This window comes from Emydura macquarii, unplaced genomic scaffold (genome assembly GCF_026122565.2).
Source record: "Emydura macquarii macquarii isolate MOO-44397 ecotype Brisbane River unplaced genomic scaffold, CSIRO-AGI_Emac_v2 contig_1348, whole genome shotgun sequence".
Lineage (NCBI taxonomy): Eukaryota > Metazoa > Chordata > Testudines > Chelidae > Emydura > Emydura macquarii.
This window is the reverse complement of record NW_027131485.1, coordinates 5,419,517-5,441,232: the sequence shown is the minus strand read 5'-3', so window position 1 is coordinate 5,441,232 and position 21,716 is coordinate 5,419,517. Positions and strand designations below refer to the sequence as shown.

The following is a 21,716-nucleotide window of genomic DNA, read 5'->3' as shown; positions in this document are numbered from 1 at the left end:
TACCAGAAGCTAAGTCAAGCAGAAATATTACAGTTACTATAGACAGATAGTATTGAAGAGTACAGTTTAAATTCTGAGAAACTGGTACTCGTGCATTACCAGATTTTTTTTATTTCATGCTTTACAACTCAGTCTCCAGCTGCTCACACACAAACAAGAGTGTGAGGAAGCATTTCCATCTGAAAATGCACAGTCCTAATGACACCTCTTTCCTTTATATGCCCCCTTTTTCTCTCTCAAGAAATGTGCTTTGGGTGTCACTGGCCTGACGGCACGCTTCCTCTGTATTTTGTACACAGAAGCAACATTAATCTCGTTGTTTCCCCCTTCTCTCGTATTGCAAGAATAAATCTTACCCTGCCTCCATCACTGAAAAGCAGTAGTGTGGGCCGGGGTTCCATAAAGATAGTCAGGGTGATGCAACAGGAATTTACCAGCAACAGCAGCCAATGGAGGGACAGCAGTAGGTGGTGCTACCAGCAGTCATACGGTGCTGGCAGTGTCACACCATGCTAAGGAATGGGAACCACTAGCTGGTGTAAAATATAGTCCACAATATCCTCTCTGCTTCCTTTTCAACCAGCTCCCTGAAAAATTTAGGACCAAAGCATGTCTTTCATGCACCGCAGATAGCAGCTCTTTCTTGGCCTCCCCTGAAAAGCCATGGAGCCCCAGTGCGCAGAGATCACCAGGGAAGCTTGTCTTGCAGAGCTGGAAGTGGGGAAGGAATGATGCCTGTTGCTTCAGCTGTCCCTCCTTCAAGAAGACTTTGGGCCATTTTAGTTATTTTTCCTGTTTCCATCCCCTGCATGGGAAACAAGCCATCCAGGATATGAACATCAGTGACAGGATTATTAAGCCTCGGTATTGAAAGTTAATGGATAAAGGTTTTGGCAATGCCCACAAACATCTTTCAGTTAGTCATAGGTTGCATTTACCCAACCTGGTGCAATGGGGTATAAATTACATCTCCAGCCCAGTTCCCTGCACTCCCGAGGGAAGTCACGCCAAGAGAGGGCAGGTGCTGCTCCTACTGCCACTGTTCACCCTCCCTGGGGCTTTACAGTCAGGAACAGCCCCTGTTAGCAGGGGGTGGGGCTCCATACAAGCGCTGCAGGGGGGCTAAGAGCTCCCAGGTGGCTCTTGCTTTCACTTACAGAAATTGAACTGCCTAGAACTAATACAATTATTCTTCACACCATTGCCTTACTTGTGCAATCTGCTCCCTCTGTGGTTCTACTAGGGGCAGGAATGTCCCGATCTTCCCAACATGGCATAAAACAAACCTGCTTACTCAGGCTTTTCAGTCATTTATTGCTCTCACAGCAGTGTAGTGGGAGCTACCCATTTGAGACTCTTCTCTGGTGGATGTGCGGATATTAAATTGAATTTTCCAGATGCCATAGCAAGGGGAGCCTTTTGAGCAACTGAATTTCATTTAAAAGTGATTCAGATTTCTTACATTTGGCTTCGTTTCGAGTGTGGTTTGGTGTTTTTCTGCTTGTTTAAGTGTTTGTCATTCTGTTTTAGTGGTGAGGTTGGGTAAGACAAAACAACATTGTACACATGCCAGATGACACTAAGACATAATGCTTTGTATTTTTCAGGTGCTCACTTTTCTAGTGGCTTCAGTATTTGGTTGTGTGCTCTGTTTATCCTTTGTCCCACTTCCTGAAGTGTGATTGTTAAACTTACGGTAAGCATGATCCCTTTACTTAAACATTCTTGGCTAGCACATTTGTGATTGGTATTAAATGAGGATATTGATATAATAGGCATCACAGAAACTTGGTAGAATGATGATAATCAATGGGACACAGTAATACCAAGGTACAAAATATATCGGAATGACAGAATAGGTTGTGTTGGTGAAGAGAGGCACTACATGTGAAAGAAAACAAAGTCAAAAATAGTAAAAATCTTAAATGAATCAAACTGCACCATAGAATCTCTATAGATAGAAATTCCTTGCTTGAATAACAAGAGTATAATAGTGGATATATATTGCCAACCACCTGACTAGGATTGTGACAGTGATTGTGAAATGCTTAGGGAGATTAGAGAGCCTACAAAAGCAGAAAACTTAATAAATCGGGGGATTTCAACTATCCCCCTATTGACTGGGACATCACCTCAGGACGTGATGCAGAGATAAAATTTCTAGATATCGTTAATGACTGCTTCTTGGAGCCGCTAATTCTGGAATCCACAAGGGGAGAGGCAATTCTTGATTTAGTCTTAAATAGCACATAGCATCTGGTCTAAGAGGTGAATATAGCTGAAGTGCTCACTAATAGCAGCCATAAATGTAATTAAATGTAACATCGTTGTAGGGAGGAAAACGGCAAAGAAATCCACCACAGTAGCATTTAACTTCAAAAAGGGGAAATACACAAAAATGAGGAAACTCATTAAATGGAAATTAAAAGGAACAGAGTGAAATGCCTGCAAGCTGAATGGAAACTTTGTTTAAAAAACACCATAAGAGAGGATCAAACTAAATATATACTCCAAATACAAAAAGCCAAAGTATAAGAGGATCAAATGAATGTCACCATGGCTAAACAAGTAAAAGAGGCGTTGGACACAAAAAGGCATCCTTTAAAAATGGAAGTGAAATCCTACTGAGAAAAATAGAAAGGAACAGAACATTTGTCAAGTCAAGTGTAAAAGTATAATTAGGCAGGCCAAAACAGAATTTGAAAAGCAACCAGCAAAAGACTCAAAAACTAACAGCAAAAAAAAAAAAAATTATGTATGTAGGAAGCCTGCTATATAGCTTCTGATCAATGGGGCCACTGAATAATAAAGGTGCAAAAGCAGCACTCAAGGAAGACAAGACTGTTGCAGAGAAGCTAAATTAATTCTTTGCATTGGTCTTCAGTGCACAGTATGTAAGGGTCATTCCCACTCCTGAGCCATTCTTTTTAGGTGACAAATCTGAGGAACTGTCCCAGATTGAAGTGGCAGTAGAGTAGACTTTGGAACAAACTGATAAATTAGAGTTACAAGTCACCAGGACCAGATGGCATTCACCCAAAAGTTCTGAAGGAACTCAAATATGAAATTGCAGAACTATTAACTATAATGTGTAACCTATCACTTAAATCAGTTTCTGTACCAGATGAATGGAGGATAACTAATGTGATACTGTTTTTTTAAAAAGACACCAGAGGCAATCCTGGCAGTTACAGGCTAGTAAACCTGACTTCAGAACCTGGCAAATTAGTTAAAACTATAGCAAAGAACAGAATTATCAGACACACAGATGAACACGGTATCTCGAAGAAGAGCCAACATGGCTTTTGTAAAGGGCAATCATGCCTCACCCATGCATTAGAATTCTTTGAGAGTATCAACAAACGTGGACAAGGTTGATCCAGTGGATATAGTATACTTGGACTTTCAGAAAGCCTTTGATAAGGTCCCCCGCCAAAGGCTCTTAAGCAAAGTAAGCAGTCATAGGATAAGGGGAAAGGTCCTCTCGTGGATCAGTAATGGCATGGGCAGCAGGTATAACAGGCTAGGGAAGGCTGTGTCCACTTGCGTAGCTGCTGCTGGATGCCTAGGCCGTGGTGGCCCTGCCTCTTCCCTTCCCTGTTCCATAGCTGCCCCTTCCCCAAGGCCCCCATCACCTGCCGCCACCTGGCTGCTCCTCTCTCCTGCGTTCCACCATTCCTCTCTGGCGGTCCCTGCCCTCGCCGTGGGCATCCCTCCTCACCCTCCTACCCCCAGAAGACCCCCCGCCTGCTGCTCCCTGTCTCCCTACTCCACGCTCCATCCATCTCCCCCATGAGACCCACCCCACTCACCACATCTCTTCCCTGTCTCCCCCACAGGACCCCTTCCGCCTCCACTTGCTGCATTCCTCCTCTCCTCCACGTTCCACTCCCTCCCCACAAGACCCCCTCCTGCCACGTCCCTCCTCACCCCCCACCCATACAAGACACCCTGTCCTACTCACCGTATCCCACCGGTGGTACGGGGGATGGGCCTGGGGCGGACCAGGGGTGGAGTGTGGGCATGGCCATGGGCAGAAAAGGTGGCACAGGGAGCTAGCCTCCCCCAGGGGAAGCTTCACCTGCCGCCCTCGAGTAACTAGTTTAAAAAATAGGAAACAAAGGGTAAGAATAAATGGTCAGTTTTCACAGTGGAGAAAGGTAAATAGGGGGGTCCCCCAAGGATCTGTACTGGAACTAGTGCTATTCGATATATTAATGATTTGGAAAAAGGGATAAACATTGAGGTGGCAAAGTTTACAGACAATACAAGATTACTCAAGATAGTTAAGTCCAAAGCTGACTGCGAAGAGTTACAAATGTCACAAAACTTGGTGGCTAGGCAACAACACGGCTTATGAAATTCAGTGTTGATAACTGCAAAGCAATGCATGTTGGAAAACAATCCGAACTACGCATACAAAGTGATGGGGTCTAAATGAGCTGTTACCACTCAAGAAAGAGATCTTGGAGTCACTGTGGACAGCTCTCTGAAAATATCCACTCTGTGAAGTGGCAGTCAAACAAACTAGCAGAATGTTAAAACCCATTAGGAAAGGGATAAATAAGACATAAAATATAATGCCACTATGTAAATCCATGGAACACCAACATCTTGAATACTGCATGTAGTTTTGGTCACCCCGTCTCAAAAAAGATGTATTAGAATTGGAAGAAATAAAAAAGAGGGCAATAAAAACTCTATGGAATGACTTCCATATGAGAAGAGATTGAAAAGGCGGAGTCTGTTCAATTTGGAAAGAAATGACTAAGGGGGGGGGAATGACAGAGGTCTATAACATCATGAATGGTGTGAAGAAAGTGAATAAGGAAGTGTTACTTACTTCTTCACATAAGAGGGGTCACCCAATGAAATTAAAAGGCAGCAGGTTTAAAATAAACATAGGGAAGGATTTCTTCATATAACACATAGTAAATCTGTGAAACTCATTGTCAGGGGATGTTGTGAAGGCCAAAAGTGTTTAAAAAAACGAATTAGACAAGTTCGTGGATGATAGGCATTGATGGACCTATTAGCCAAGATGGTCAGGAATGCAGTCCTATGCTCTGAGTGTCCCTAAGCCTCAGACTTCCAGAAGCTAGACTGGACAACAGGATGAATCACTTAATAATTGCCTTGTTCGCTTCATTCCCTCTGAAGCATCTGGCACTGGCCACTGTTGGAAGAGAAGGTATTGGGCTAGGTGGACCATTGGTCTGATCCCATATGGCCATTTAATTGAGTCATTTGAAGAGTGGGAGAACGACAACAAATTCTTTGTAGAAGGTTGAGCATATCACTAGTGGAGGTTTTGTTTAAGACACTGCACAAGCTTGTGCATTCTATAGATGGATCTTTGAAGAGGAGACAGAAGTCAACCATTACAGTGATGGTTTAGCAGCATCCGGAGGGGATAAAGAACTGCTCTAGAGGATAGTAGTTCTTGAATACTATTACTAATTATCATGTTTACTTGAGTCTGTTAGCGGTAGATTAGCTGAGTATCTAAACGGGAAAAGCATTTTCTTACTACAATTACTATAAAAGTGACTTTTGGTAAGATGAATATTTAAGATCTCTTTCTCTCTCACACACACCCGCTAAGTAATTTGTAAATTAGCAGCAGGCATTATTATCCTGAAGTTAAAATGCTTTAATAGATAGAGGTATGATTTGATTTCCACTGCTGCTTTCATATAAAGCATGCCAAACAAATTCCTATTTGAAGTGTTAGTGGTAACATTTAGATTTTCCCATATTATTATTATATTCTAATTGAACAGGAACAATGCCAGACTAAGTTCAGACTTCTAATTTAGCAAAATACGTGCCCTTGTGTCCCACTATTTAAAAATGCTAACATTCCGTAGCACTAATTTGCTTTTTTGTTTGTTTTCCAGAAGTCTAGAACTCATATGGGAGTTGATAGAACGGCTCATTTAGAAAGCCAGTCAAGCAACCAAAATTCAATGGATAAAGAACTGCAGCTCAGCAAGAAATATGGGGGCTGAGTCTCTCTGGGATGCTTGAACATAATAGTGTTTAGAGTCTTAAAAGCAACAAACTGATACAGTACATTATTTCATGATCCGAAGTATAGAAAGCAAGTGCTATTTTGCTGCCTTAAAGAGTTTTTAGAACCCTCCAACCTTTTCATGACAAGTTGGTGTCTCATGAAAAGACCAGTGAAGGCTTCAGATTTATACATTACACTGGAGACTGAATGACTCAGAAGACTGATACAGAGATATAGATTGTTAGGCAGCCAGTGTGCTGTGGCCATGGCTTTACGTGTTGACCAATTCGGTCTCATTGCTTCCTTGTACTTCCCTGTCTGTTTTGGCCATTTATTGTTTCTTATACTTTATTTGTAAGCTCTTTGGGATAGGGACTGTCTTTGCACAGTGCCTAGCTCAATGGGGCCCTAGATATTACCACTAGAGCCTTTAATCTCTAGGTTATTGTTTGAATCTTGTAGTGACAGACTACTGTTACAATTCAGTGGCTGGCCTATATGAAATATAGGTCCACTGGCTATGTCTATGCAAAACCACAAATACAATTGGCATTGAAAATACTATTAGCAGTGTCCTACAACTGGCTGAGAATTGAATGAGCCATGGAGACTCAGCTATCCTCAGCCAGAGAAGTGCCACTCCTGACTAGGGTTGAAGCATAGAGCTGGGGCAGCATAGGGTAAACTTGCACTACTGCTGCTGGTTCTTGTGGGAATAGAGGACTTCAGTCCTCAGAAAAGGCACTCCAGCACTTTCCAGTGCACTGAGTTCACACTGCTTAAAAAAAATTAATCCAGAAAACATTGTGAATATTTTGTCAACATATAGATTGTGCCCAGTATTTAAAATAGGAAGTTTTTCATACCAAGTCCCAATATTTTAAATAGTGACAGATAAATAAACAATCCCTTACCCCTTCCTTTGCATAATTATCTTTTGCTTGTGTTGCTGCCAAGAATCCATGGCAAACACTCATTTAGCAATTGCAAAAGTCTGTGGAATAAGACGACACTGACCTGTTTAAGTACATTTAAAAGGTAGGATAATACATAGTCTAGAAAATACTGTTGTTCCTGTTTGGTTGAACTATAATAAATCATATTTCAAATCTTTGTTCATATCTTTGTATTTTTTCAATGGTAAATGTGACAGTGTTATGGGTGATCTTATGTCCTTTGGTTTTGTTTTATGAGCAAATCTACCATACCTAATGGTTGTCTCATGCCTATATCTCTGCTGCAGTAGGTATGATATCCGTTATCCCACTGCATTCGTTTTCTGTATGAAAGAAGGTTGTTGCATTTATTGAAATATACAAGATCTTGTTTTTTAATCAACCGCAGCAAATGCACATTAAAAATTAAATTGTATCTGTGCATCAATTTAAAGATTTAGCTTTTAAAGATTTGGCTGTTTAGTTTTATTAAAAACTCCTGTCTCAATTATATGTGAAAGCACTAAAAGCTTGTTTGAGCTTCACAGTTTACCCGAGTGGAATTCCACATGCATTTCAATTAAGATGCAGAAGAAAATGTTTTCATATTCAAGATGACAGTCAGCACTTCCATTTAGAGAGGTGTTAAGTCACACACAGAGTAGCTGCACTAAAACTCAAATACCCTTAGGACTAGTGAAAGACACTGTTCCTCTGCCAAGGTGCCTGGGCTTCCAGTTACATCAATAGTTGTTCAGTCTTTAATCAGAGCAGAACTGGGCCCTTTGGTACAGTCTGCAGGGTAGTCTTTTACATGCAAATGGTTTTAAAACCTTAAGATCCTTGATTCATTTTTGTGAAGTTTACACAGTAGTTGATACCTTTAGTATTACAGTGAACACTTGGTCATGTACATTTTAATTGTAGCAATGAAATTAGGTAGATTAGTAGTACCAACTATGTAAGTATAGTAATATCTATCTCAAGGGAAGGTCATGAGGCAAAATTTTTGTTTGTAAAGTAATATGAGCACTTTGGATAAAAGGCTCTGGAGAAATGCAAATTTTTATTCCCCAGTGTACCCCTTTTAGAAAGCAGTGCTATAGAAGAGTTCTCCAGTAATGGAATTCATGGGATTTCCCCTTCTACACAGTAATACCTTAATCACTGTGTGTAGTATCCTTTTTTGCATGTGACTGAAGTGTGATGATTCCAAGTGTGCTTGTTGACTTGTGGTCTGAGAATATCCTCTATTGCAAGCATCAAAGAAAGTGTCAGCATCACACTTGCATGTGTACAGCCAGTCAGTCTACGACACACTAGCAGTTATACTATAAAGCAATGAGCATGAATGAGCTTTTATGTATTAAAACAAGGAATTTTTTTCTATAGCAATCTCTAAAGTTGTCACTGTCATTTGCACAGCACCCAATACACTTTTAGAGTTACACAGAAAGACATAAAAAAACAAGATACATGTCCCAATGGGCTCAAACTACATAGCTCACAACGTCATTGTATAATAGATGCTTTGAGGAAGCAAACATTTTAGGAACTGTGTTGTCAAGACAGGTGCTTCTCCCTTCCCATTACCATAGCTAAAATATGAGCAGTCAAACAGTGCTCAAATAAATTCTGATGCGAAATCAAGTATTTCACACAGAAGTACACTCATACTTCCAGGCAGTGCTTATGCTTCACAATTCATTTTACAAGATAAAAATGGCCAGGGACAGCAAAAACCTGGGATGAGGGGGCCATATTCTGATCTGTTATATTGATGTAAATTCAGAGTAACTCCAACCATAAAATCAGCATCTGAACTTAAATGCTGCTTTCCACTTTTGTGTATGCATGTAAAAAAGGACATACCCATTAGTAAAATAGCTAAATCTAGGATGTTTAGTTAGAAAGTCCTTTTTCAGTTTAATCATCATTTTAATATTTTGCATGCAAGAAGTTAAACCCCATTGCTGATTGAGAGGAGTATGGTTTACTAAACCAGGCTTAATATCATGGCTTCTTTAAACTTTAGTTTCATGGTAAATAGGAAGTGTGGTGAGAGGAAGAACGTCCAGTGGTTGGGAGCACTAGCCTGGAACATGACACTCAAATTCAATTCCCTTGCTCCATCATAGACTTCAGCTGTGATCTTGGACAAGTCACTTGCCTCCCTACCTCAGTCCCACCTCTACAATGAGAATAGCACGGCCCACCTCGCAGGGGTGTTGTACAGGTAAATACATTAAAGATTGTGAGGCACTCAGGTACAGTGGTGATGAGGGCCATGTAAGTTTCTAAGATATCTAGATAGAAAGTGAGCAATTGAACCTGAATTGCTGTCCCATTGATTGACATCTTCCACTAAAAACATTGATTTTTTTACATATTATCCTGAAACCAAATCCAGTTTTAGGCCTCAATGTGGCATTAATACCTGATGCAAAAAGAAAAAGTAGTAGTGAGCAAAGGAGTCCAGAGAGAGAGATTTTGATGGGAATGGGTGGGTTCACTTTAAGGTACTGCAGGGTGGGGAGGCGGGAGGAGTTAGGACTACAAGAGACTGAAAGGTGTGTTGGTTTTAGTAAGTTTGCAAAAACCACGTTCCAATGTGAATGTTTCCCTCAGATTTAACAGGTGCATGGACCAGGCTCCTTTTCAGTCAGCACTTCCTGGAATACCCCAGTCATCGTGCTAGCGCTGGACTCTCTGACAAGTAGTAATTAGCTGTGCATCAATACTGCAGAATGCTCTTAATGTATCAGTGACGGCATTGTAAAGCTTAAGAGGTGTGGCAGGGTGCGCCTGTCCTGCCCTGTGGATCCTGCGCTTCAGCGGCTGTGCCAGTGGTGCGGCGGGGAGGGGAGTGCAGGGGGAGGGGGGACCCGGTCCCGCCCTCTTCCCCGGGCCCCCGACCCAGGGACCCTGTAAGGAGTGGTCTCACCCTGCTTAGTCCTGGAGACCTACTACCTTCCCTGGGCCGCCTGTCCGTGGCCCCCCGGCCTGTAGACTGCTCCCTCGTACCGGCGTGAAGGGTTGTGGTGTCTTCCCCGGCTGGAGCCTCTCTGTCTCGGTATGGTAGCGGCCGTGGATGATAGTCCCAAGCCCTGCAGCTATAGTGGCGGCAGGGCAGGGCAGGGCAGCTCCTCTCCGCTCCGCTCCGCTTTGCTTCACTTCACTCCTCTTCGCTCTGCTTTGCTTGCTTTGCTTTGCTCTGCCCCCTCTCCTCTGGCTGTTAACTCCCTTTCAGCCTACTTGGCCTGCCTGAAATGGAGGCTTTTAACTGCCGGGGCAGCTTCTTTGATAGGCTCCAGGTGGCCTAATTGGCCCAACTGTCTTCAATTAGCCCCAGCTGGGTTACCCAGGGAAGAGGGCTTTATGGAGCCTGGGGCTAATATACATGCCTTCCAGTACCCTTTCATAGCCCTGCGGTCTGGCCCTGTCACACATCCTCCCCCTGCTCAAGCCCCCAGGGTTGGGCAACTTGGGACGTCAGACAGTGGACCCGGGACAGACCATCAGCATTCCCGTGGCGACGTCCTGCCCTGTGCTGTATGGTGAACCGGAAAGGTTGGAGGGACAAGAACCACCGGGTCACCCGCGCATTTTTCTCCCTGTTCCGCTGCATCCACTGGAGGGGCGCGTGATCGGTCACCAGCGTAAAGTGGCGTCCCAGCAGGTAGTAACGGAGTGCCTCCATAGCCCACTTGACGGCGAGGCACTCCCTCTCCACTACTGCATACCTCTGCTCCCTTGGGAGGAGCTTCCTACTGAGGTACATAATGGGATGTTCTTCGTCACCTACCATCTGCGACAGGACCGCCCCCAGCCCCACTTCTGAGGCGTCGGTCTGCAGAATAAATTCCTTTGTAAAGTCAGGAGCAAGGAGTACGGGGTTATTGCAGAGGGCCGTCCGTAAGTCTGCGAAGGCTTCCTCTGCCCCTGCGGTCCATCGTACCATGTCCGGGCCCCGGGCCTTGATAAGGTCCGTCAGGGGGCTGGCTCTGGAGGCGAAATGGGGGATGAACCGTCGGTAGTACCCTACCACCCCTAAAAATGCTCGGACCTGCTTCTTTCGGTTGGGCCGAGGCCAATCCTGGATGGCTTCCAGTTTGTTGAGCTGGGGTCTTACTGTGCCCCGCCCTACGATGTATCCGAGGTATCTAGCCTCGGCTAGACCAATGGCACATTTGGCGGGATTTGCGGTGAGGCCAGCCCGCCTCAAAGTGTGCAGTACCCCTTCCACCTTCCTCAGATGTGTCTCCCAATCTGGGGTATGAATGACTATGTCGTCCAGATACGCAGCGGCATAGTCAGCATGAGGGCGTAACAGCTTGTCCATTAGGCGCTGGAAGGTGGCTGGGGCCCCATGTAATCCGAAGGGAAGGACCGTATACTGGAACAATCCATCTGGTGTTGAAAATGCCGTCTTTTCCTTTGCCTCTGTAGCTAGTGGGATTTGCCAGTATCCCTTGGTCAGATCTAAGGTAGTCAGAAATCGGGCCTTGCCCACTTGGTCCACAAGCTCATCTATACGAGGCATGGGGTATGCGTCGAACCGAGATACCTCGTTTAGCCGGCGGAAGTCGTTGCAGAATCTCGTAGTGCCGTCTGGCTTCGGTACTAGCACAATTGGGCTACACCACTGACTATGGGACTCTTCTATGACCCCCATCTCCAACATCTTTTTGACCTCAGCCTTAATCTCCTTTCTTTTGGCCTCGGGTACTCGATAGGGTCTCATCGTAACCCTCGCCCCAGGGCTGGTGACGATGTGGTGAAAGACCTCCGTTGTTCGGCCTGGGCTAGTCGTGAAGACATCTTGGTTCCGGGCTACCATCTCTGCTGCCTCGGCCTTTTGGTTTGGCGTTAGATCAGGGGATATCTTCACTTGTTCAGGCGCGCTTACCTCCTGGGTGAAGGTCATACATGCTTCTCGGGCCCTCCATGGTTTTAATAAGTTAATGTGGTAGATCTGCTCTTGCTTCCGGCGCCCTGGTTGCCGTACTTTATAGTTGGTCTCTCCCACAGGCTCGACCACCTCATAGGGCCCCTGCCACTGGGCCAACAGTTTGCTCTCAGCGGTAGGTACGAGGATCATCACCTGGTCTCCTGGCTGGAATCGTCGAACCATGGCGTGGCGATTATAGTGGACCTGTTGGGCCCTCTGGGCTTTCTCTAAATGTTCCCGCACAATGGGGGTCACTCGGGCTATCCGATCCCTCATCTGGAGTACATGATCAATAACATTCCTTCCCGGGGTGGGCTCCTCCTCCCAGGTTTCTCTGGCTATGTCCAAGATGCCCCGGGGGTGACGCCCGTACAGTAGTTCGAAGGGGGAGAACCCCGTGGAGGCCTGGGGAACCTCGCGAATGGCGAACATAAGGTACGGCAACAGGGTATCCCAGTCCTTGCCATCTCGGCTCACCACCTTCTTGATCATGGCCTTGAGAGTCCTATTAAACCTCTCCACCAGACCATCCGTCTGGGGGTGATAGACGGAGGTCCGTAGGGCCCGCACCCGTAGGAGAGTGCACAAGTCCTTCATTAGCTTCGACATAAATGGGGTCCCTTGATCCGTTAGTATCTCTTTGGGCAGCCCCACCCGGGCGAAAATCTTCACTAACTCTGTTGCGATCGCTTTAGAAGTGGTATTCCGCAAGGGAACGGCTTCTGGATACCTGGTAGCATAATCGAGGACAACGAGTATGTGTTGGTGCCCCCTGGCTGTTTTCTCCAAGGGCCCCACTAGGTCCATAGCAATACGCTCGAATGGGATTTCAATGATGGGTAGGGGCACTAAAGGGGCCCGCAAATGAGGCTGGGGGCTGTGTAATTGGCATTCGGGGCAGGTGGCGCAATAGCGCCGAACTTCCTCGTGTATACCTGGCCAAAAGAACCTCCTCAGGATTCGGGCCAGGGTCTTTTCTACACCCAAGTGCCCCCCAAAGAGGTGGCTGTGGGCTAAGCTCAGCACGGCATTTTGATGCTTCCGCGGCACCAGGAGCTGTAACACCCGCTCCCCGCTTATCTCCGTGGCCCTATACAGCAGGTCCCCCTTTACCAGAAAGTAGGGCCCCGGGCCTCGAGCTCTTCCCTCCACTGGGACTCCATCGATCTCGGCCACTTCTGTCCTGGCGTTGACATATCTTGGGTCACCGGCCTGGTCTCGACCGAAGTTCTCTCGCACTGTTCCTAGTTGTCCCAGCTCCAAGGGACCGGTTTCTACCCCAGCTTCCGGTTCTGTGCGACTCGGCTCAGTGTCCGCTTCAGGGCCTTCTTCGCTCTGGGCTGTTTCTCTAGCTGTCGCCCGGGTCTGTCTGCCTACCATGGCGGGCTTTAGCCCCTGGGCCAGGATTCTTGTGCCCAAAGCCTTAGCCGCCCTCCTTTCGGCCCGGGTCTTTCGGCCCTTCCCTGGGGCTAGAAATAGATCCTGGGCGATCTCAGAGAACATCGGGGGGTGGTCCTCACAGGGGAGGGCCCGCCCGGGGGTTTCAGGTTCCTCCCCTCCCCCGGGCCCCTCTGGGGGAAGGAGGGTCCCAAAGCCCGGAAAGTCTCTTCCTATAAGAACTGGGTATGGGAGCCTAGGGACCACTCCTGCTGTCACTCTGGTGACACCCCCCTGAACTTCAATGTTCACTGGGATGGTGGGGTAGTAGCTTACGGACCCATGGACACATGTCACCCCCGTGCGTTTAGCTTGTGCTAATTGGCTGTGCTTCACCAATCTTCCCGAGATGAGCGTAATGGCACTCCCAGAATCCACCAGTGCCAGGGTCTTGACTCCGTTCAGCTTCACCGGCCTCGTGTATCTGTGGGGGGTTAGGGCAACCCCTACGAGGTGGATTAGGCTACAGGAGTCCGGCCAGGTTCCCAGGTTGCACTGCATGGGTTCTTCGGTGTTGGGACATTGGGCAGCTATGTGTCCCCACTCCCCACACGCATAGCAGCAGTAGGGGGCTCTAGACACCCCTTTGTTCTTTGGGCTAGGGGGTCTAGCTCTGTCCTCCTTGCCCGCATCACCCCGTCCCTTGGTGGCCTCCGGTGGGCCCTCAGTCCCCTTCGCTTTCCACCTGGTCCCTGCCGGGTTCTCGGGCGTCCGGACCCCCAGAACTGGGGCGGGTCGTCTGACCCGGGGCAAGTCCCCTCCGACTGGCCGGGTGAGACCCCTGGCCGTTACCTGCCTCTCTACTAGTGCAACCAAGTCGTCATAAGATGAGGGGTCATTCTGCCCTACCCAAGCGCGGAGGTCGGCCGGCAGCCCCCTCATATACCGGTCGATAACCAGGATCTCCAGGACCTTCTCCGGCCGGTGGACCTCTGGTTGCAGCCACTTCTGGGCGAGGTGGACGAGGTCAAATAGTTGCGACCGCGGAGCCTTGCCCTCCTGGAATTTCCAGTCGTGGTACCTCTGGGCCCGCACGGCTGTCGTTACCCCCGACCGAGCCAGGATTTCTGCTTTTAACTGGGCATAGTCCGCCGCCGCCGCCGCGGGTAGGTCATAATAGGCCTTCTGGGCTTCTCCACTCAGGAAGGGGGCGAGAATACCAGCCCACTGAGCCTGGGGCCAAGCCTCACGTGCGGCAACCCGCTCAAAAGTAAGGAGGTACGCCTCCAAATCGTCCTCCCCAGTCATCTTCTGCAGATAGCCGGTGGCACGTAGTGTTCGCGCCCCATCCGGCCCTGGGGTTTGAGAGGCCAGGGTCCTCAGCTGGGCCACTACTTCTCGCAAAAGGGCCCGGTCCTGGTTGGCCTGGCTGATCAACAACTGATTAGTCTCTTGCTGAAGCCGCAGTGATTCTTGCTGGGTGGCCATCTGGGCCCGGGTGGCCTCCTGCTGGGCCGCCGTGGCTTGTATGAGTGCCTTTACCACGTCATCCATTGTGGTGAGGAGGGGAAGAAAGGAAAAGTCCCCCACCCTCCTGGGTTTTTTTTTTTTTTTTTTTTTTTCCTCTCTCCTTCTCCCTCTCTCTAGCCGCTGCGCATGCTGAGTCCCACTTCTGACACCAGTGTGGCAGGGTGCGCCTGTCCTGCCCTGTGGATCCTGCGCTTCAGCGGCTGTGCCAGTGGTGCGGCGGGGAGGGGAGTGCAGGGGGGGGGGGGACCCGGTCCCGCCCTCTTCCCCGGGCCCCCGACCCAGGGACCCTGTAAGGAGTGGTCTCACCCTGCTTAGTCCTGGAGACCTACTACCTTCCCTGGGCCGCCTGTCCGTGGCCCCCCCGGCCTGTAGACTGCTCCCTCGTACCGGCGTGAAGGGTTGTGGTGTCTTCCCCGGCTGGAGCCTCTCTGTCTCGGTATGGTAGCGGCCGTGGATGATAGTCCCAAGCCCTGCAGCTATAGTGGCGGCAGGGCAGGGCAGGGCAGCTCCTCTCCGCTCCGCTCCGCTTTGCTTCACTTCACTCCTCTTCGCTCTGCTTTGCTTGCTTTGCTTTGCTCTGCCCCCTCTCCTCTGGCTGTTAACTCCCTTTCAGCCTACTTGGCCTGCCTGAAATGGAGGCTTTTAACTGCCGGGGCAGCTTCTTTGATAGGCTCCAGGTGGCCTAATTGGCCCAACTGTCTTCAATTAGCCCCAGCTGGGTTACCCAGGGAAGAGGGCTTTATGGAGCCTGGGGCTAATATACATGCCTTCCAGTACCCTTTCATAGCCCTGCGGTCTGGCCCTGTCACAGAGGTCAACCGTCCAGATGGATATGTTTTTGGAATCTGCAGTTAATGTCGTAAGAAATGCCTTTCTTGGTTATGAAATGTTGTGGGAATAAAGGATTTGTCTTTTAATCTACTAAAATGTAAAGGCTTAGTCCCTGACATGTCACTTCATTTTTTTATTAAAATTAATTTTAGTTTTCAGTTTCACTTTATATTAACCGTACTTTTACTAAGTCTGAAATCATCCTGAAGTTTATAGGCTTCTAGTTATAGCCAGAAGTTTGAACTAAAATTTGAAATCTGAAAAGTTCTTAGATGTTATGTTTTGGTAGCATTTGACAGTATAAACTGCAGGATTTTCCTCCCTAAAATGAACCAGTACCCTGAGGCTACAAATTTACGACAAGGAGTGTAAGGAAAGGAAAATGCTTCTTTGGTTTAACTGAAAGCCAGAATTTTAGTTGCTGTTTCTCTGCTTTGGAAAGATGTGAGTTAAGTGTTCTACAAGCATGGAACAGCTTTGTGTTATTGACAACTTTTCCCTTCACCCGCCTCTGAAGAAAATGTCTCTAAAACCCCTTTGATGAGCTGTACCTCCTACATTAAGGAAAACTGTGAAATTAGTACAGGTTAATAAAAGTTAGAGTATTCTACTAAACGACAATTTAGACCCCCTATTTTGTCATTGACGATGATCAGGGCCAGTCCATCTATACAGATCTGATTGCAGAATTGGGGTTTTATATTATTAAAATAGGAATATTCCACGTTCTTTAGTTGTACCTCTGATGTTCCACCTTTCCCCCAACAGTTTGGACAAGTAACGTTTATTAGTCAATTTTGGGGATGCATGTATTGCAGAGGAATGTTTATTTTTAAGAGTCAAACAGATTTTAACAACATTTCTATCCGCCTTAGATTTTGGCAGGTTTTTAATTAAACCTCAATTTACTATGTCCCTTTAATTCTAGCCACTGTATTTCAACAATACCAAAACTCTGACTCTACAGAGGACAGCCGTTGTGATTGGCCATATCACCATACAGGAAGAGCTGCAGCTATGTTTTCTAAAAGTCATCACCACTCTGGCCATTGCCAGTAGCTGCAGCATACACTGCAGAATATATATCCAGCAGTCAGTACAGAGGTGGGTCCAATCTTAAAACATAGACCAAACCTCACAGGCTTCTGAAGTGCAGTGACTCAAGTGACTGAAAACACTGCCCAAAAGAAGGAGAGTGGGAAAGTTACCGAGGCCATGTCTAAACTAGAACTTATGTCAGCAAAACATTTGTCACTCGGGGGTGTGAAAACATAAATTTTGCCAGCATAAGCCATTGTGTGCACAGTGCTATGTCAGCAGGAGACTCTCTCTCGCTGACATAACTACCACCGCTTGTTGAGCTGGTTTTATTATGTTGATGGGAGAGCTCTATCAAGTCAGCATAACGAAGGTACATGAGCGCTCTGACAGCGGCACAGCTCTATCAGTACAGCTGTGCCGCTGTAAGCTTATAAGTGCAGACATGGCCTGAGTTTAACTGATTTGGCAAAAGTAATGTTCATGAATCCTTCTGAGTCAAAAAAGCAGAAAAAGTTTGTTGGTTACACTATCTCAGTATCCATTTTAAAACTACTGCACTGTTGTTTGGAACTAGATTATGTTGAGGAAAAGAAAGCCTACTGCCATCCAAACACCCTTGAGGAGGAGAATATTCCATCAGCCCAGTTCCCAGAAAGTCCCAACTGGTACACTCAGGTACACTCAAATCCCTGCAAAACACTAACAAGTATCAGATAGGTGTCCTTGAGAAAGTCGTTCCATGGCTGTTAGTATGTTATTTTTTTATACAAAGCCTGAAATATTTGCCTCTTGACTGTAATGACCTTATGAAAATACGAACAGTCATACTGGGTCAGACCAATGGTCCATCTAACCCAGTATCCTGTCTTCCGACAGTGGCCAATGCTAGATGCTTCCAAGGGAATGAATAGAACAGGTAATCATCAAGTGATCTATCCCCTTTCATCACTCCGAGGTTCTCACAGTCAGAGGCTATAGATACCCAGAGCACAGGGTTGCATCCCTGACCATCTTGGCTAAGAGCCATTGATGGACCTATCCTCCATGAGCTTATCTATTTCTTTTTCTGAACCCAGTTACAGTTTTGGGCTTCACAACATCCCCTGGCAATGAGTTCCACAGGTTGACTGTATTGTGTGAAGAAGTGCTTCCTTTTGTTTGTTTTAAACCTGCTGCCTATTCATTTCATTGGGTGACACCTGGGTCTTGTGTTATGGGAAGGAGTAAACAACATTTCTTTATTCACTTTCTCCCCACTATTCATGATTTTATAGACCTCTATCATATCTCTCCTTAGTCATCTCTTTTCCAAACTGAATAGTCCCAGTCTTTCTACTCTCTCCTCATATGGAAACTGTTCTATATCCTTAACCATTTTTGTTGCCCATCTCTGTAGCTTTTCTAATTCTAATATAACTTTTTGAGATAGGGCAACCACAACTGCATGCAGTATTCCAGGTGTGGGCATACCATAGATTTATATAGAGCCATTATGATATTTTCTGTCTTTCCTAATGGTTCCGAACATGGTTAGCTTTTCTGACCGCTGCTGAACATTGAGCGGTTGTTTTCAGAGAACTATCCACAGTGACTCCAAGATCTCAACTTCACACTTCATAGCTAACCTGCCCCATCTAAGTCTGAGCATTTAATGTAGCTTTTTTTTTTACTTAAGGGCACGAAGTCTTATGTTCCTGTGTAAGTTCTGGCATAGTCTGATTTAAGACTTCAGTTGCAGTTATGTCCTGCAGCCTGACAGATATGGCTCATTGTATGGATGCTGCACTTTCGTCAGAATCATTCCCACCTGGTTTGTTTTCAAGTGATGCAGCCCGTTAGTCTGCAGCCCTATCATCTTAAAATAGGACCGTATTCAATTCCTATTATATTTCTTCAGGAAAAAAAAAGTCAAAGCTTCTGTTTCATCCTACTTTCTATGCCAATTATGTATTTCTCCCCCGTTTTAATCTGCACCCAGAATAAAAGTCAGGAGGAGGCATCATTCCAGAGGTGCTGATTTAATACATCCAGAGAGCTGTAGAGAAGTGTGACTTGATGGAATTATCCTCATGCTGCAGTATATAAACATGTAGGGAAACAAGCCATTTACTAGGATATTCCCTAGACAGATGAGATGACTTATGTCAAGTATCCTGTTCAGTAGAATATATCCCCAAATCCTTGATGACATGGTGCTGTTCTGGATCTCAAGGTATCTTAGAGAGACAAGAATTGGAATCCAGGGGAAAAAGTTCAAAAGCCATAGATCAGTTATTTCTGCTCATCTGAATCAAATAATCTCTACCTTTTTAGAGAAGCTTGTATGTCACACTGAAACAGTTGTGATTGCAGCCATCTATCTCAATGGTTTTGAGCAAGAACCCCAAATTCAGTGGAGCAAGAAGTAAACTGGATCGAAAAGACAAGCTTCTGAATTAAGCAACTCCATCTCCCAATACAATTTCAGCTTCTAACCAAACCCACCTGTTCAGGCCCAAGAATGTCTTTAAGCTTTCTTCACAAAAAGAGGCTCTCTTCTGGATCAGTATATACAGCCTCCACTGAAATACAGAAACACCTGGTCCTTTAATTGTACAACAGATAAGTCATTGCAGTTGTCAGAACAAATCTTTTTCCTTACTTTAGCAAACAGGCAACATACATCTGTCTATCTGCTTGTCCCTTCTTTTTGACCATCAGCTGTACTTCAGCTTTGGTCTGCTTTTCTAATCCTAACAAATGAGGATTTTCTTCTTTTCATGATGCAGTCTTGTTGTTCAGGGCTTACAATCACTCTGATTGTGCAGTAATGTACTAAATGCAGGAGCAGTAATTGTCAGATTTCTTGCTTAGCTAGTAATGGCGATGTGCCACATTTACCCTCAAGATTTTAGCTGGTATTAATTAAGCTTAAGACTTTGTTTTAACAGCATCTCACTTATATTCTGAAATCTCTTTGCAGTTTTTAGTTGTTTTTTTGTTTGTTTGTTTTTTGCCAGAGGAGAAATTGGAGAACAGAAGAATATAAGTGGGGCTTCTGATTTTAGGTTTAGCTGATAAACACCAATAATACTCTCGAAACAAGAAAACAAACAAAACATCAAACTCTCCTCTGTTTATCCAGTAAACACCAGAAAAACCACCAGAAATGGTTATTTGTATCTGAGGGCTTGTCTACACAGAGCAGTGATGTGGACTTTGAGGTTTGATTTCTAAGGTGTGTTAACTGCTTTGTGTAGACCCTGCTGGTGCTCACTAAAGGTTCCCTAATGCACTACGATGTTGAAGTGCACTAGGGAATGTTACAAACAGATTACTCATTACAGCAACTTAAGTTGTAATGCGTAATGTACATAAGATACATTACTCTTTATGGTATATACAAAGAAATCCCTGAAAAATAACCAATTTCTGGACATCTACATAAAACTAAAAAATTGCTAAAAATATATCCTGCAAAATTAAATTAATAAACCCTGAAAAACAGAAGCCCTGAACTTAAGTTTTCACAAATAAACATGGGACATTTTTTCCTGTGGTACGCTTCTCCTCAGAATTTTCTATTAGATTAATACAATTCCTATCCGTAATGTAGTTAAGAGACTAGATGTTGCTACAGTTATAGGTTGGTGCACAAGTTAAAGCTTAACTTTCCATAGATCTCAAGGTGCTTCACAATCTTTAATGTTTTTAGTGTCACAATGATAAAATTTGAGGCAAGGAAGTGCTGTTATCCTCATTGTGCAGATTGGGAACTAAGATGCTTTTAGGGAATGTCTACTCTGCAAAAGAAAGTGTATTCCTCACTCAGGTTAGTTAAATCACCTCAGCTAACTCATGTTAAAATAACAGACACAGCAGCTTGGCTTTTACATCAGGTTAGCAGCTTGAGATCAACCTATGGGCAGCCTGAGGTTGTTATTTTAACCCAAGTTAGCCGATGTGGGTTAGCTGAGTTAAGAACACAATTTTTTTTCTGGCATGGGAGCAGTGTAGACATGCCCAGAAGCACAAGTGACTGGTCCAGGGTCACATAGGAAATCTTTGGTGGAGCAGGGAAGTGAACAGAGTCTCCCAAGTCCTAGGTTAGTGCCCTAACCACTGGACCAAGATCAGTTGTGACCTCTCTGCTTTGGAACGTCTCCCCTGCCCCAGAGTTCCCACTGTAAGTTGCTATAGATCAAGCAAGCACACTTAGTTTGTCTTCAGAAGAAGATCACAGCCTTACCCAAGAGCAATACCCTTAGCTGGCTGCAGGGAGCACTAGTGACTCTGCCAATGCTGCAGCTGCAACTAAACTAACTTGCACGACTCCGGCCCCCAAACATAAGCATGAAGCTAGTCAGGCCCAAGTAAAGAAACCTGCTCCGAGGGAGTCCGAGCAAGTCAGCTAGTCCCGTGATGTGCCCCAGAGCTGTACACGGAGCGGGAGAGAGGAGTGCAGGAGTGCCCCGGGGGGGCAGGCACTTTCCGAAACACAGTGGAAGACACAGTCCCTGGCCCAAGACCAGTATGTCCTGTCTGGCACCCCTGGCTGGGGATGGGGGCGGGAAGGGACAGTCTCTCTGTTCTGCAACCCCCTTAGCCAGCACTGCACCATGGGCCGCGGGAGCAGAGTCCCCGAGCTAGGTGTGCCCGGAGTGCAGATTAAGCTGCTGCATGGGGCGGGGGAGAGGACACAGGTGTGCGGGCAGTAATGGGGGAGGGGGTTACCTTGTGCTCCCGGCTCCTTAAGCCCAGCACCATCTGCAAGATCGATAAGTGGGGGCTTCTCCCCCGCTCTACAGTGAGTGACGGGGCGGGGTTAACTAACAGCCCGAGCCGCCGAGGTGGGGGGGGCGGGTCTGTGCCTGCTGCTCACGGAGCGAGCAAGCCGAGTTGCAGCGCGCGCCACGCGCCGCGACCCCCACCACAGCGCTCGCTCGCGTGCCGGGCGGGGGCGGGGCGAACGGTCCGAGCCCTGGGGCGGGGGAGGAGGCGGAGGGGCGTGTCCCTTGCGGGAGGGGCGGGGCCTCCCGCTCCGGTTTCCCAGCGT

At 46.3% G+C, this 21,716-nt stretch overlaps 1 protein-coding gene and 1 long non-coding RNA gene across 2 annotated transcripts in view; one reads left to right on the top strand and one right to left on the bottom strand.

Annotated features, from left to right (window-relative positions):
* The window catches only part of OTOA (otoancorin), a 48,809-nt gene extending 41,455 nt beyond the window's left edge, over nucleotides 1-7,354 (top strand). The window contains exons 28-29 of the mRNA XM_067550957.1: nucleotides 1,608-1,696; nucleotides 5,901-7,354. Coding sequence (XP_067407058.1) covers nucleotides 1,608-1,675 — 68 coding nt within the window. The 3' untranslated portion in view covers nucleotides 1,676-1,696; nucleotides 5,901-7,354. The remainder of the gene's footprint in view (nucleotides 1-1,607; nucleotides 1,697-5,900) is intronic.
* On the bottom strand, nucleotides 66-21,622 carry LOC137155037 (uncharacterized). Its single transcript, XR_010920337.1, has 3 exons — nucleotides 21,395-21,622; nucleotides 19,166-19,242; nucleotides 66-805 (listed from the first exon to the last, which is right to left on the bottom strand). It is a non-coding gene; the product is annotated as an uncharacterized lncRNA (long non-coding RNA).
* Between the last annotated feature and the right edge of the window lie 94 nt (nucleotides 21,623-21,716).